At 38.7% G+C, this 15,115-nt stretch overlaps 1 protein-coding gene across 1 annotated transcript in view; it reads left to right on the plus strand.

The window, feature by feature from the left end:
• robo1 (roundabout, axon guidance receptor, homolog 1 (Drosophila)) overlaps positions 1–15,115 on the plus strand; it is a 133,668-nt gene that overhangs the window by 32,547 nt on the left and 86,006 nt on the right. Inside the window, exon 3 of the mRNA XM_077722325.1 lies at positions 6,436–6,762. Coding sequence (XP_077578451.1) covers positions 6,436–6,762 — 327 coding nt within the window. The remainder of the gene's footprint in view (positions 1–6,435; positions 6,763–15,115) is intronic.

Here is a 15,115-nt window from a genome sequence, read left to right on the forward strand (position 1 = left end):
TCTATTACCAAACGGAAATTCACGTGGCATGTTTGCAAAAGTCCAAACAAAGACTAACCGGCCTATAAAAAAAGTTTAATATCAACCATAAACTCTCTGAAAGTAATCTCATTAAAGTCCCCGCTACAAAGCCCTAAACCACCTGTCAGATGTCCCGCAGATAAGCAATATGGATCCCTGATAAGGAATGCCGACCACAGTAGAGCATTGCATATCTAGAGGGCCCATTAATATGTAATTAGGGGCTTTAAGAGGGACTTCTAGTGCAGATAAGAGCAAGGGGGGCAAGTCCCTGGAGGGTTTAACGCCATGCAACGAGGGCAAGCTGCTAAAAAGAAGGGCAGAGATAAGATGGCGGAATCTATCGATGATCAAAATGGACAGTGAACCTTTGAAGGATTTGGCTATGCAATGACTGGACATTTATCAGGTTTTTTCCCCTTCTTTAATGCTTTTTAGCACAAGGCTATCAGTTACAGAGCTAAGAGGCAGGATTAAAGCCTCCGGTGTGAATGTGTGCCGAGGGCCGGGGAGGTGGGGCGAGGTGAACTGATTGATATCTTTATGGCTTCTTTCCTTCCTAATCTCTTTGTTTTATAATAGACTCAGCTGCTCTCGCACATGAGTGACAAATCCAATGAATAACAAAATAGTCAGTAGTTTTATAAGAGGATGTGAATCACACATTTTAGGAGGTTATTGGAGGAATCTTGTGACTGTGTTCTAAATTAATACTGCTATGATTTGATTCAAGGGTGTTGGTTTAATAGAATATTATATAGGCATGTTTTTATATGTAGAAATAAAAATGAAAGGTATTTTGACACTTTTAAAAATATACACTGGTTGTAGTTGTCAGGAAAATTCAGGCCGGAAAAGCTAGTTTTACTAAGTAACTTTTCCTAGACCACAGGTGTCAAAGTGGCGGCCCGGGGGCCAAATCTGGCCCGCCGGATCGTTTTGTGTGGCCCGGGGAAGTAAATCATGAGTGTTGACTTTCTGTTTTAGGATCAAATTCAAATGAAGAGTATAGATGTATATTAAATTTACTGATTTTCCACTTTTTAAATCAATAATTGTCACTTTTTAATCATTTTTTCTGTGTTTTTAGTTCAAAAATCATTTTGTAAAATCTAAAAAAATATTTTAAAAAAAGCTAAAATGACGATTGTTTTAGATCTATAAAAACTGAATATTCAGGGCTTCTTTTAATCCATTTATTAAAGAAATATCGAAATATTATATCTAAAAGGATCAGTCCCATATGAAATGGACTTGACGTTAATGTAACCTGCGAACCAACCCGAGTTTGAAACCCTCGGTCTAGAGATGGAAGATGTCACGGTTTGCCTTTGTACACTACCCCTCTTTTGCTCAGTTTTATGTAAATTAATTCATTTGAGACTAATTAGTAAAAAATACAGGATTCAGGATGTCGCTAGAGGGACCCGGTTAGCTTTTAATTGGGTGTCAGGTCTGTAAGGGTTGACCCTGATTCTAACAATTGATTTCCTCAGCGGGGTTTTTTTCCCTTTATTGGTTTTCTTTATCTCCAGAGTCATGAAAAAAATGTTTGCCTCCAAACCATCTGTACTGATACAGTAGGAAATAATACAAACTCCCTTAGTACACATATCCAGGCCTAATACATATCTCATTTTATATAAATACTTAATTTATCGTTAAGAATTTGCCTGTCAAAGTCCTCTATATTTTCCTATTTAGTCTTCCGATTTAAAAGTAAATTTTTGTAAACTTCAACCCTGACCCCATTGTACTCAACACCTACCAGAAACTAGTCTGTAAACTGAAAAATTCTGGGCCCAATTCCCATAATCCCTCTTCATAGTCACTCTCTAGGATTCTAATTCTGATGCAACTCATTGAAAACCTTCCATTGGACACCAAAAATAAACTTTTCCCCAAATCTAAGATGCTTAAATTTTTATTTCCTCAATGCCTGGGGCTAGTCAAAACCACCTGGAATTCTTTAGATTACAGGTCAGTGTCTGGGTCCGAGCCCTGGCGGTTTTTATTCCGAAAAATCTCCTCCCTCCCTACTGTAGTTCATCTTTCTGTCTTGGTTACCGAAACTCTTGATAACTATGTTTTTTTCCTTCTTTACTCCCTCAAGCCTCCTTTTTTGAGTTTCTGTGTGTGTGAAGGAGTAAAACGAGATAGGGGGGAAGGGATAGGGGAACTCTGAAGAGTTGGAAAGGAGAATTCTGCCTTAGGCTTCGATCAATCTGGCCCTCAAAGTCCCAGTTCTACTTCAGGTCGGCTGGCTGTTGCATTAGCTCATCGTACAACAGCCGAGAGCTAAGAAGGGAGGGAGAACAAACGGCAGGGGGGTTGAGGGAAGAAAAATCTGGAGGTGGTTCACTTGGAATCATCCATAGAAAGGAAACTCAATGCATCATGGTGAGATCATGCAAAGCCCAACAGATGCCAAATCGTGTCCAAGAAGAGATCATTTCTGCCTGTAGTTTCTGATTGTATACACCTGTAAGAAAGAGCTAGGCTTGCTGTCATCCTTTTCACACCCCTGTGTTGTTGCACCCCCTTCTTTTACAGCCCTAGTGAAAGGTAATGGTGCTGAAGTAACTGAGGTCACTCAGTGGGGTGTCCGGGGAATTCAATCGGGGTCAAGACACAAATAGAATAGCATTGTGTAACACATACCCAGGGCCAGAACAAATGTATTTTCAATTGGCATGCAGAATATTTTGTGACCGGGCGTTTGGTCGCGGGATGTTTGGTCGCCGGGCGTTTGGTCACTGGGAAAATGTACAGTACTTGGAAATTAAACAGTACTTGGAAATTTAACAGTACTTGGAAATTAAACAGTACTTGGAAATTAAACAGTACTTGGAAATTGAACAGTACTTGGAAATTAAACAGTACTTGGAAATTGAACAGTACTTGGAAATTAAACATTACTTGGATATTAAACAGTACTTGGATATTACACAGTACTTTGATATTAAACAGTACTTTGATATTAAACTGTACTTTGATATTAAACAGTACTTTGATATTAAACAGTACTTTTATATTAAACAGTACTTTTATATTAAACTGTACTTTGATATTAAACAGTACTTTGATATTAAACAGTACTTTGAAATTAAACAGTGCTTTGATATTAAACAGTACTTTGATATCAAACAGCACTTTGATATCAAACAGTACTTAGATATTAAACTCTTTCTTTTAGATATTAAATATAATTTTGAGAGCTGGCTTATCTATCACCATTTGACTGGCGAGTCTGACATCCTTGACTTAAGATACATATATATTTATACTCTGTCGATGATGACATTTAATGCTTGGCTCCTTTAGTCTTTATAACGTAGTCCTCGCTTTATCAAGGTGGAATACAATGAAGTATATTGGCTATATGTGGTTCTTGGTCAATTCTTTTCTTCTCATGCCTCACAGGTTTCAATTCAAGTGTTGTTTGGTGACATTGCGTCGTTGTTTGCAAAGTGTGTGGCTGCTTTTCGCTATTTGCTTGTCGTGTCCCTTTTCACTCTAACTGTTCCTCAGCTCACTGAACCGATGCTTTTGCAGATGTCGTTGGTGTTTTCAAACACTGTGCCTTGAACTACCTATTCAAGTAAATGACATAAATTTGTAGATATATTTCTGCACGTATTAAGCCACATATTTATTTCCGTATTGTTTGTCATGAATGTCTGTAACCTGTGACTCTATTTGGATAAGATGTGAATGGGAGCTCTCAGCATGTTTCCTGTAAGCGAGGCCATCCATCTTTGTTGATATGTTATTTTGGCCTTAGTGGCGATGCGTGAAAAAAATCCATTTTGGTCAGCCTACTTATTCACTATGCAATAATATCATTATGATTGAGGAGGGTCGGTATTTAATATTTATATTTTTCTTCTTTTTATTAAAACCCTGAATATTCAGTTTTTTGTAGGTCTAAAACTGTTTACTTTAGCTTTTTTGAACTAAAAACAGAAAAAATGATTAAAAATGACAATTATTGATTTAAAAGGGGGAAAATCAGGAAATTTAATATACATCTATTCTCTATTTTAATTTGATCCTAAAACAAAAAGTCAGCACTTATGATTTAATTTCCCGGGCCACACAAAATGATGCAGCGGGCCAGATTTGGCCCCCGGGCCGCCACTTTGACACCTGTGCAGTCGAACATCCAGATTCTTTGAATAATACGTACATTTGACAAAATTATCAAATACTTTTTTGTATATAATTGTGGATTTCCAAAGAATGTCTAAAAAAAATAAGACTCTGGATTGTTATTTTTAACCAGTTTTAACATTGCTTCAAAAATGCAAACCTGAAAAAAATCGGACACCACCAAGAAGATTAAAAGGGTACAAACCCCTAACACCCTCCAAACCTAATTTTCCAACCAGATGAACCCATGCAAAATATGTGAAAACTCATCATGGTTAAAATATCATGTGTTCATTTGGATATCCATGGCTAAGCATGATCTTTAATTATAAGATCAGTCCATTTGATACGGCGCCCGGCCTGGTTATACGTCTACTGATCAAACGGCAAAGCAGAGGGCAAAGGGAGCAGCACACCTTGAAGTCAAAAGGAAATGAAGTGATAAAAGATAAGACCTGGATGTGTGGACGTGTCGCTTGCTAACAGAAAAGAAGCAGTCAACTGAAACCGCACCAAAGAACCATCTTAACACCTCCACTATATCTCAGGTCAAATGACGCATCCACTGGTATCCCAAGCTAATTAGCTTTCAACCATAAGTAACCCCCTCCATCCTAGTCAAGCCCCCGCCTCCTTTTTCAAGTCATATCTGGCCTTTTGGAACATATTCAGTACTACCGTATTTTCACGACTATAAGGCGCACTTAAAAGTCTTAAATTTTCTCCAAAATAGACAGTGCGCCTTATAATCCAGTGCGCCTTATATATGGAAAAAACTGAAAACCAAAAACAAAAAACCACCACTGTCGGATATTAAAAAAAACACAAACGCCTGAAGTGAAACAATACTGTTAAATATGCAGATCAGCCATCTTAGTTTACAACATATTCCATCATATAGCTCCTCCCCCACTGCAAGATTTTATACAAAAAAATCCAAAACATCAACAATGGCTGGCTCTAGAGGTGACTGTGTAGTGAGTACTTCATACCTGGAAGTCAATAGCAATTACCGTATTTTCACCACTATAAGGCGCACTTAAAAGTCTTAAATTTTCTCCAAAATAGACAGTGTGCCTTAAAATACAGTGCGCCTTATATATGGAAAAATGTCATTCATTGAGGGTGCGCCTTATAATGCGTTGCGCCTTATAGTAGTGAAAATACGGTAATTTAAAAGAGGCGAGTCTAATAGGAAGCTGGGATTTTATTTAGTGGCGTATTGTGACACAGTCACAGTGACCCTACCGCCTCCCATTTCTTGCCAACACCTCATCCTGTGTACCCTCTGCTACCCCCCCCATTAACTGCTACTGCTGAGGAAGGCATATTTTAAGTGTGGTCGCCACACGTTTCCAAATAGTCAGCATAATTAGGGACAAAACTGCAAGAAGATGGATCACTCCGACACAAAGAAGATCTGTAATGGCGCCCATTGCAACAGATTCTTGTTAACGCACTCCTATAATACATGGGATGCATTATAGTAGATATAATTATCATCAAAGCTCTCATCGAAAGCTATTAAATGTTTTTCTCTGGATCTTTTCTTGCTCTCTCTGTAGAGTTGCTTTTCATTCATTTACTGCAAATACACCAACATGTGTTTTCTATCAGTTCTTCCTAATGCAGCTGTGGAAAAAATGTCAGTGTACAACCCGGCGGTAGCTATTAATATCGCTACTGGGCGGAGAATAAAACTGGATGGAATAAGGACAAATGTAGTTGCTGTTGGTGTACTGCTATATTCGGATATACAGCCAACAGACAGTTGACATAGAGTATAGATGTATATTAAATGTCCTGATTTTCCTCTTTTTGAATCAAGGATTTGAATTTTTTAACCATTTTTTTCTGTGTTTTTAGTTAAAAAATCCTTTTGTAAAATCTAAAAATATATTTAAAAAAAACTAAAATAAAAATAGTTTTAGATCTATTAAAACAGAATATTTAGGGCTTTTAATCCAGTTCTTTTAATCCATTTATTAAAAAAAAAAATCAAAATATTATATCTAAAATGGTCCCACATGAAATCGAGTTGACGTTAAAGCATCCCACGAACCAACCGAGTCTGAAACCCTTGGTTTAAGTGATTTGAGTTGTTTCATCTACCCAACAGCAGCCATTTTCTACCATTTTGTGCCATTTATGTGTAGATACAATACAGTATTAATCTCAAGAAGACAAAAATCATAACAGTAGAACTTGTGTATATCCCAAGGACAAACCGTAACCATCTTCCCATTATTCTTATTGTTCTAGGATCCCGTCTTCGCCAAGAAGACACACCACCCCGAATCGTCGAGCATCCATCCGATCTAATCGTCTCCAAAGGCGAACCGGCTACCCTCAACTGTAAAGCCGAGGGCCGACCTTCCCCCACCGTGGAGTGGTACAAGGACGGCGAACGTGTCGAAACGGATCGTGACGACCCACGTTCGCACCGCATGCTGCTACCCAGCGGTTCGCTTTTCTTCCTACGCATCGTCCACGGGCGTCGGAGCAAGCCGGACGAAGGTTCCTATGTCTGCGTTGCCCGTAACTACCTTGGAGAGGCAGTCAGCCACAACGCTTCGCTGGAAGTAGCCAGTAAGTACTGCATGTCTTCTTATCTCCTTCGGGGGTTTTTCTACTGCAAAGTTCTGAAAAAGAAGGTTTCGCTTCTAAAAAACCCCGCCCCCGACCCTAGTGTTTTCTGGCATCAATGTGCTCATTGAGTTGGATAATCTCTCAGGAGATGGGCAGGATGTGTTTGGCCCAGTGGTCTCCATAGCCCTGCGGAGACTTGGGAGTGAGGGGGAATTGGGGGGAAAATGTGAGAGTCTGATCTTTCCAGGGTGAGTGCTTCTCTAAAGAGCCCTTAGTAGGTGGTCAGGAGCTACAATGGTAACAAAGGCCTTTCTGTTTTAGACCAGCTTCTCTTGTCTGTTAGGAAGAGAGATATGATGTTTTAAATCTCGTCTGTAAGCCTTGAGAAATCCTTGAAAACTCTTTCTGCAATGTATTCCATAACTAACTATGTAAAATGTTGTATTGGAACTCTATGTGGGAGTGTAGACTTTAGTCTAAGATATGCAAGTCTATGTTTTGCACATTGTTTGGTTACTGTTGGATTAGGTCATTTGAAATCCAGAGTGGGATTTTGATAGAGAAAAATATCGCTTGGCATGATGTGAATGGCAAAACTAGTGTCAAAACTAAGAATAATTGCAGTTTTCTATGATAAACTCATTTTGTGAGTGGAAGTCGATGGATAAATCAGTTCATGTAGTTCACAGGTGTCAAAGGGGTGGTCTGGGGGCCAAATCTGGCCCACCACATCACTTTGTGTGGTTCAGGAAAGTAAATCGTAAGTGCCAACTGTCTGTTTTCGGATGAAATTAAAATATAGTATAGATCTATATTACATTTCCTGATTCCCCCCCCCCCCCCTTTTAAATGGATTATTGCTATTTTTTAATCCATATTTTCTTAGTTTTTAGTTCAAAAATAATTTTGTAAAATCTAAAAATATATTTAAAAAAAAACTAAAACAAACTTTGTTTTATATCTTTAAAGAACAGAATATTCAGGGAATTTAATCCAGTTCATTAAATCCATTTATTTAAAAAAAAATCTAAATATTATATCTAAAATAGTCCGGCCCACGTGAAATCAAGTTGACCTTAAAGCGGCCCACGAACCAACCCGAGTCTGACACCTTTGCTTCAGATGCTTTGTTTGTTGTGCTCTTTGGACAGTCTTAGTTAAGGTTTCAAAGTAAATCTTAGAAATCAGACGTTTCTCAACCATGATCTTAAGCCTGTCTCCAGCCCATTGGATATAATCCAGTCAAAATGGGTGGAAAAACCGCTTATTACGTACGTGTTAGTTCGGACTTGATCCCATTTCCAGCTTGTAAACCTTTCCTTCTTTTTACTCCGTTGAATACAACTTTTCTGCCGCCCTTTAGAGGTGTTTTTTCTTCTCTCTCTCTCTTCATCTTCGGTTATAACCTTTGACGTCGTCAGCGGGATATTCTGCTTTCTCAGCAACCTCCCATGTGAAATTTCTACTTGGAAAATTTGTAATACGTTTCCAGAATCACCCACAGACATAAATCTCTTCGAATGGCGTGAAAAATGTGTGTCAGACACCATTTTCATAGGTCAAACAAAGATGATCTATGTCTCGTGTTTACGTTAGCGTTGAGTTTTGTCATGTAAAGACGAAAAAAAAGGGAAAACAAGCCACTTGGCAGGAACACACGCGAGTATATGAGCGCCATTGGCTGGCGCTTAACTGTGGGCTATTTCATTCTGTACCGGGTTCAAACAGACCTCATAATGACAAGCCGCCGTGATGCCGCTGAGCTTCTCGCCCCTTCTAGTGCAGCCCATGCTTAACTGCACATAATTATGTAGTCGCAAGAGCAAAAGATGGATCACTCATGCCACAAACAGGTTGGCCAACAAGAGGCTTCTCTTCTCAAGGCCTCGTTTATAACTTCTGCCAGTTGATAAATGCATCGTTTAATCTGACCTTGTACAGAAAGTCTATTCATTTTCAAGGTGACTTTTAAAGATCGAGTTATTATCTTCACAACTCACATTTTTTTCTTAACTCTATACCTGGATATGGCTGTCAAAGATAGTAATATTTCTAGTTTTCTTTCTTAATTCAGTTGCAAAGCTAAGAACGTAAATTTTAAAAGGATTTTTTTGCAGTTTCTTAACACTTGGTCGCTTGTTAACACAGTCCAAGTTTCAACAAGTTGTGTTTAGCCTGGCTAGTGTGAATAGGTTGGGCTGAGCCATCCCAGTTTGTTTTGTTAATCATTAAACACGTTTATACAGTCGACTTTGCAATCTTTTGCCAGCCCGCTTTCATGCATTTATCCTGAATTTTGTTTACTTTGCGTATTCAGACGTACCTTTTAACCACAGCTTTGGACTTACTAACATTTCTATATGGAAGTATGTGAAATAGATCTGCCCAGTCTCCAGTGTTTTTAATTCCTAGCACCGCTTTACAGTCACAGTTTAACGTTTAATACATTTAATGACTAGTTTAAGTCTTACCTAGTTATTACTTTACAAACCTTTAAATTTGAACATGTTAAATATAAAACAAAGCTAAATGTGCCAAAGTATTTCTTCATGCCAGGCAAATTTTGTGTTGTGTATACCATTTTATTCACAAATAACTCCTATCTAGGGTGCTCGGACGTTTGGTCGCCAGTATTTTTAAGAGTTTAATATCTAAGAGAGAGAGTTTAATATCTAAGTACTGTTTAATATCCAAGTACTGTTTAATATCCAAGTACTGTTTAATATCCAAGTACTGTTTAATATCCAAGTACGGTTCAATATCCTAGTACTGTTTAATATCCAAGTACTGTTTAATATCCAAGTACTGTTTAATATCCAAGTACTGTTCAAGTACTGTTCAAGTACTGTTCAAGTACTGTCCAAGTACTGTTTAATATCCAAGTACTGTTTAATATCCAAGTACTGTTTAATATCCAAGTACTGTTTAATATCCAAGTGCAGTTTAATATCCAAGTACACTTTAATATCCTAGTACATTTGACCGGCACCCAGTGACCAAACCAAGCTATTAAAAAGATTTCCCCATCTTAACCAAGGCTTCTTGGTGCACCAACAAGCATGAATTCATAAGAATGTTCACAGCATAACATAAAGCATTCCAACCATTTACTCCTCGAGAGATTTTTTACATCACACGGCATGAGTCTTGTTTGAATCAAGAGCCTTTTTTTTTCTTCTTCAAGCCTTTATGTGTACCATAACCTCAGGCGTTATGAGCCACATCAGTTCCGCTTTAGGTCTGCGAAACTTTCTAACTCTTGCCAACCACATGTGAGAACTGGCAAATTGCTTTCTTTGTGCTTTGTGGCATTACTCTTGAGTATACATTGTTGGTTTCGCCAATTAAAGATGGACATTTGGGATAATGATCATAGTTATTGATGCGATACAAGTCTTACTTCACCAATGCATTGGACTCACTTTGAAGAGTTTTAGCTTTATTCCGGAATGTGATAGGAAACCAGAGTACCTGCAGAAATATACAAACCTCATAGCGGAATACCAAATGTATACCCTTTGAACGTAAAACCTCAGAACTGCAAGACAGATGAACAAACCACTCGACTCTTGGAAAGCAACACCAAGCATTATTTGATACGTTGTAGTGCAGCGTTAAGCCCCCAAGAGAATCTATGAATAGACTTTTACTCCTGTTTCCTGCTTGCACAGATAGTAAGGTGAGGTAATGGACTGCTTCACTCAAGCATCCGATAACCTCGGTCTAGTGGCACAATTGCTCAAGATTGCCTGCTGGCTTAACGTCCATTTTTTTAAAATTCCCGAGCAATGGGGTGGTTGATTTTTTTTAGAAACGTGAATCGCAAACAAGGAACGGCATTTGGTAAGCTAATATCTGATGTGTCATTCAGATTCAGGTGACATGTCCATGGGTCATCTGCATAGTGGTGGACCGTTACTTGACGTGGATCAGTCTGACGCCAGTAGGACCGTCTCCCATTGTGTTGACTCCTCCCCACTGAGTCCTTTGGTCTGTTTCTTGGAATGGAATACTTGGTATATATGCCATCTGTTGTCTAACAAAAGGCTCTTGTCCTTAGGAAACTTCTAATATTTGAAAATGACCACTTGTATACCAGTGTAGGTTAAAATATAACACTTTTTGGTGTCTTTCTTGGATTATTCTAGCATAAGTTCTTCATTGGGCCTTATTTGTGTTGGTAAGAGAGGTGTAAAAAGAAAATTAATATCCAATTTTTGCATGAATCATGTTTTTTCATGACATAAAATCAAATTTTTGGTCATTTAAAGCACTCTGAAACGACAAAAGTCTTTCATTTATTGTTAAATCCAAAGTTTACAGCATCAAATCTGCTTAATTTATTATGGGAATTTATTGTTGACGTATTTTCAGAAGAGACGACTACACAAAAAACTGTATTGATAGATAAATATTGTAGTAGATTGATTTTTTTGGAGAATATTTAGGGTGGGTCAGTAGGAAGTAGATTTTGAGGCGCTAGCTTTGGACACTTTGATTTGACATGTGGATCAATGTGGTCTGTGCCAATTCTGAAGATTTTGCGGCCATCTTAGCCTCTCATTTTAACATGGAGTCAAACTGTGAGTCAGAATCCACCGTGAACGAAGCAAATATCAGGACAGGCAGACGCCAGCGGGGCTGAAGAAACGGCTGGTTGGTTAGTGAGCTTTCATTCTGGCGAGCTGCCCGACAAGTCACAGGCTCTGCAGCGGTTATTTGTCTCGGGCTGATTCACAGCAAATTGGTGCAAACGGCACAGTCAGGGTCTGCTACATTTCAGGCGTAGGTTATGCCCCTCACCCATATATACTGGCCATAGACTTAACTTGCAGAATGTAAAGAAATAATTTAAAAAATGTGTGTATATGTATGTGTGCAGTTGTCAACAGTCTACAAAACAAGTTGCCCAGGTTCTTATTGGCTTAGGCTGAAACCTTGTTGCGGTATAGGCTGCAAACTATTTGCTGTGGGCCTCAAAATGACTCGTGAATGGAAATTTAGCCAATTAACTGATCTTTTACAGCATTTATATGCAGCGACTGCATTTCAAAATGGTGCTGGGCTATTGACTATTGCATATTTAGTTTAGTAGAGAATTTTAGGAGGTTTACTCAAAGTATTATACTTCACGTATGTAATTAAAGCCACCATATCTATTTTCTGGGCATATCTGAATGTGATTACTGTATTTTCACGACTATAAGGCGCACTGGATTATGAAGCACACTGGATTATAAGGCGCACTGCATTATAAGGCGCACTGCATTATAAGGCGCACTGCATTATAAGGCGCACTGCATTATAAGGTGCTCTGTCTATTTTCGAGAAAATTTAAGACTTATAAGTGCGCCTTATAGTCGTAAAAGTACAGTAATTTGAATGGACTCAGGTAATATTAATTAGCCTGTGTGCGTATGGTTTAAATTTGGTCATATTTACTACTCTTATGTTGACATATTCGATCCAAAAAACTCAATCCATGACAGTAGCCTCAAGGTGTGTCAATTTTGACACTTAGCCTTGTAAAATGTGTCAGATGTCATGCTGACTAATGGATTTTAAAAAAAGGATTTTGATGTCATGACCTGTGTTTTTATCAGGGGAAAGGTAAATGGATTAAAGAAGGAGTGGCTGTATGGACTTGAACAGGGGTAGGAAAACAAATACTTCATTTCCAGTTACACCCTGGATACGCCATTATGAAAGTAATGGAAACATTTACTTAAACTCCTCTGATTTTTATTAAAATCTTATTGAGGGGACAGCCTGTAAAAAGCTAGAGTCAATGTAAAAATGGCTAGTGTGTACGTCAACACATTGTTAGCCTCCCCCAAAATAACCTTCCAAGAGTCTCATCAATCTCAACCCGAGTACTCCACCAATCTCTGACAGCCTACTTGGCCAAGAAAGATGGTGACGAGGCAAACAATATCCTCCTTGAATCCCGTGAGATGACAAATTCCAAGGAGAAGACAAATGAATAGGGGCACCTTCACATGGCACCAAACATCTGCTTTTGTTGGTACCACTTGAGCTTGGCAGTTTAGCGTGATAGATGCCGACTGTCTTGCACAATTGCAGACATCACTAGCTCTTACTTCTCGATCCCATATGGAGGCATGTGGAAAACAGCTTTTCCAGACTCAAAGACATTTTGAACGACTGTCTGAAAAAGTCTGCTGTGACAAGTTCTCCCCCGCAAAAGCGACGAAAGGTTTTGCATCACGCAATTCTCCCAAGAAGTCGAACTATACCTTTGTTTTTTTTAGCTGAAGGGTGACAGATCTGCTTCTCCGTTAGCATAGTGCCTATAATCCTTGCCTCTAGCATCACAGTTATGATAGGACGCTAGTCCCAGGATAGTAAAAAATCTTAACTTCAGAAAGACCAAGTCGAGAGCAGATAAGATAACTTATAAGAACTCCAGAGAGAAGCTAGTTCTTTTACAAGTACTCAAGAGGACTGTTGATACGTTAGTATCCTCACTTCACCCCTTAAAATTCTTCCCATGTGTGCCTGATTCACTCAACTGTGTCCATGTTGGATTCTCATGATGAATGTGTGTCCCTCACACTAATCATCACTCCTGACCTGCTTATTACTCTTGTAAGGTTTTATCTCTGAGCCTTTTCTATGGCCCAAAAAGTCCAATACACTCTGATGCTTGGTCATATGACCAAGGCGAACATGCTTGGCTTATTAAACGTTGGGTTAAGCTCCCCCGTCAAGCTCCTCAAACCTTCTATCATGCTTCTTGATCCGAGACAGCAGAGTTTGGTTGGGATTAAAGGTTTTGTAGAATTTAGACTTTTGGGATTTTTAGGGAAGACACAAACTTGGTTAAGGTACCGTATTTTCATGACTATAAGGCGCAATGCATTATAAGGCGCACCCTCAATGAATGACATTTTTTTTCCATATATAAGGCACACTGTATTATAAGGCGCAGTGTCTATTTTGGAGAAAATGTAAGACTTTAAAGTGCGCCTTATAGTGGTGAAAATACTGTAATTGCTATTGGCTTCCAGGTATGAAGCACTCACTACTTTACAGTCACCTCTAGAGCCAGCCATTGTTGATGTTTTGGATTATTTTGTATAAAATCTTGCAGTGGGGGAGGAGCTATATGATGAAAGATGTTGTAAACTAAGATGGCATCTGCATATTTAGCAGTATTGTTTCAGTTCAGGCGTTTGTGTTTTTTTAACATCAGACTGTGGTGGTTTTTCGTTTTTGGTTTTGTTTTTTTTCCATATATAAGGCGCACTGGATTATAAGGTGCACTGTCTATTTTGGAGAAAATTTAAGACTTTTAAGTGTGCCTTATAGTCGTGAAAATACAGTGTTTTTGTTGGGTTTCTTAATTGCGGGGACATGCTAGAAAGTCGTCATATTTTGAGAGTTTAGCAGCAACCCTTGAATTTTTAACAGACATCCAGCTGTGAAGTGGACAGAGCCTATCAAATAAATGGTGGCACATAATAGCTTCTTTTAACACAGTTCTGGTTAGGAATTCAACGCTGTCTTGCACAAACTGCACAGACGACTGGTCGGAATACCGACACGTTTGGCTTTCTGCAAGGTTTTAAAGTGTATATGTGGGAATCGTCACATTTGTGAGGTTAGTGGTCAAAAGTATTGGAACAAAGCCTGCTTCAGAAACTGTGTTTACAAATGTAGTATTGTGAGAATATGATTTAAGTTGAAAAATTAATCAGTATAGACTATCTTTTTCTGTCTTTTCCTTGATATATCCTTCCCCGTTTTGATGCAGTCTTCTCTTTGTATATTTAACCGTTTCCAAGCCTTTAGCTATTGTTCATAGCATCATTAGTCAGCAACTTGTCAACCCTAAAACTGATGTCCTTGAGAAATTAGAACTATCAACTTTAAACACCAGTTTTCTGATCCTATTGACTACATAGCTTGTACAGCTCAGGTTGACCATCTAGCAGAGACTAAGTAAATATATACACCCCAAAAAAAAATCCAATTCAATCCACTATGAGAATAGTTAATTTGCCTGATGGCTGAATAGAACAGATCCAAGCTCACCTCCTTCTTTGTGTGTATTTGACCTTTTCAAGAAGGGTGTGGTGATGACACAATGGGCCCACCTCGCTTGTAACCGTATAGCGCCTAGGGGTCAGCTAAAGAGACAGACAGGGGGACGTCATATGTAAAGGGAGCTGAGCAAAGAGGGTCCTTTTCAGAATAGAGACATTGATAACCATCACCGTTTTGGAAAGAGAACTGACATCTGAGTTGGAGAGGCTGAGTATTGCATGACCATGTAGCTGTTGTCAAGCCTGGGGGGTGTGGTGGTAGTATTTGTAGTACTGATGGTGTG

The sequence above is a fragment of the Stigmatopora nigra genome, chromosome 8, assembly GCF_051989575.1.
Source record: "Stigmatopora nigra isolate UIUO_SnigA chromosome 8, RoL_Snig_1.1, whole genome shotgun sequence".
Lineage (NCBI taxonomy): Eukaryota > Metazoa > Chordata > Actinopteri > Syngnathiformes > Syngnathidae > Stigmatopora > Stigmatopora nigra.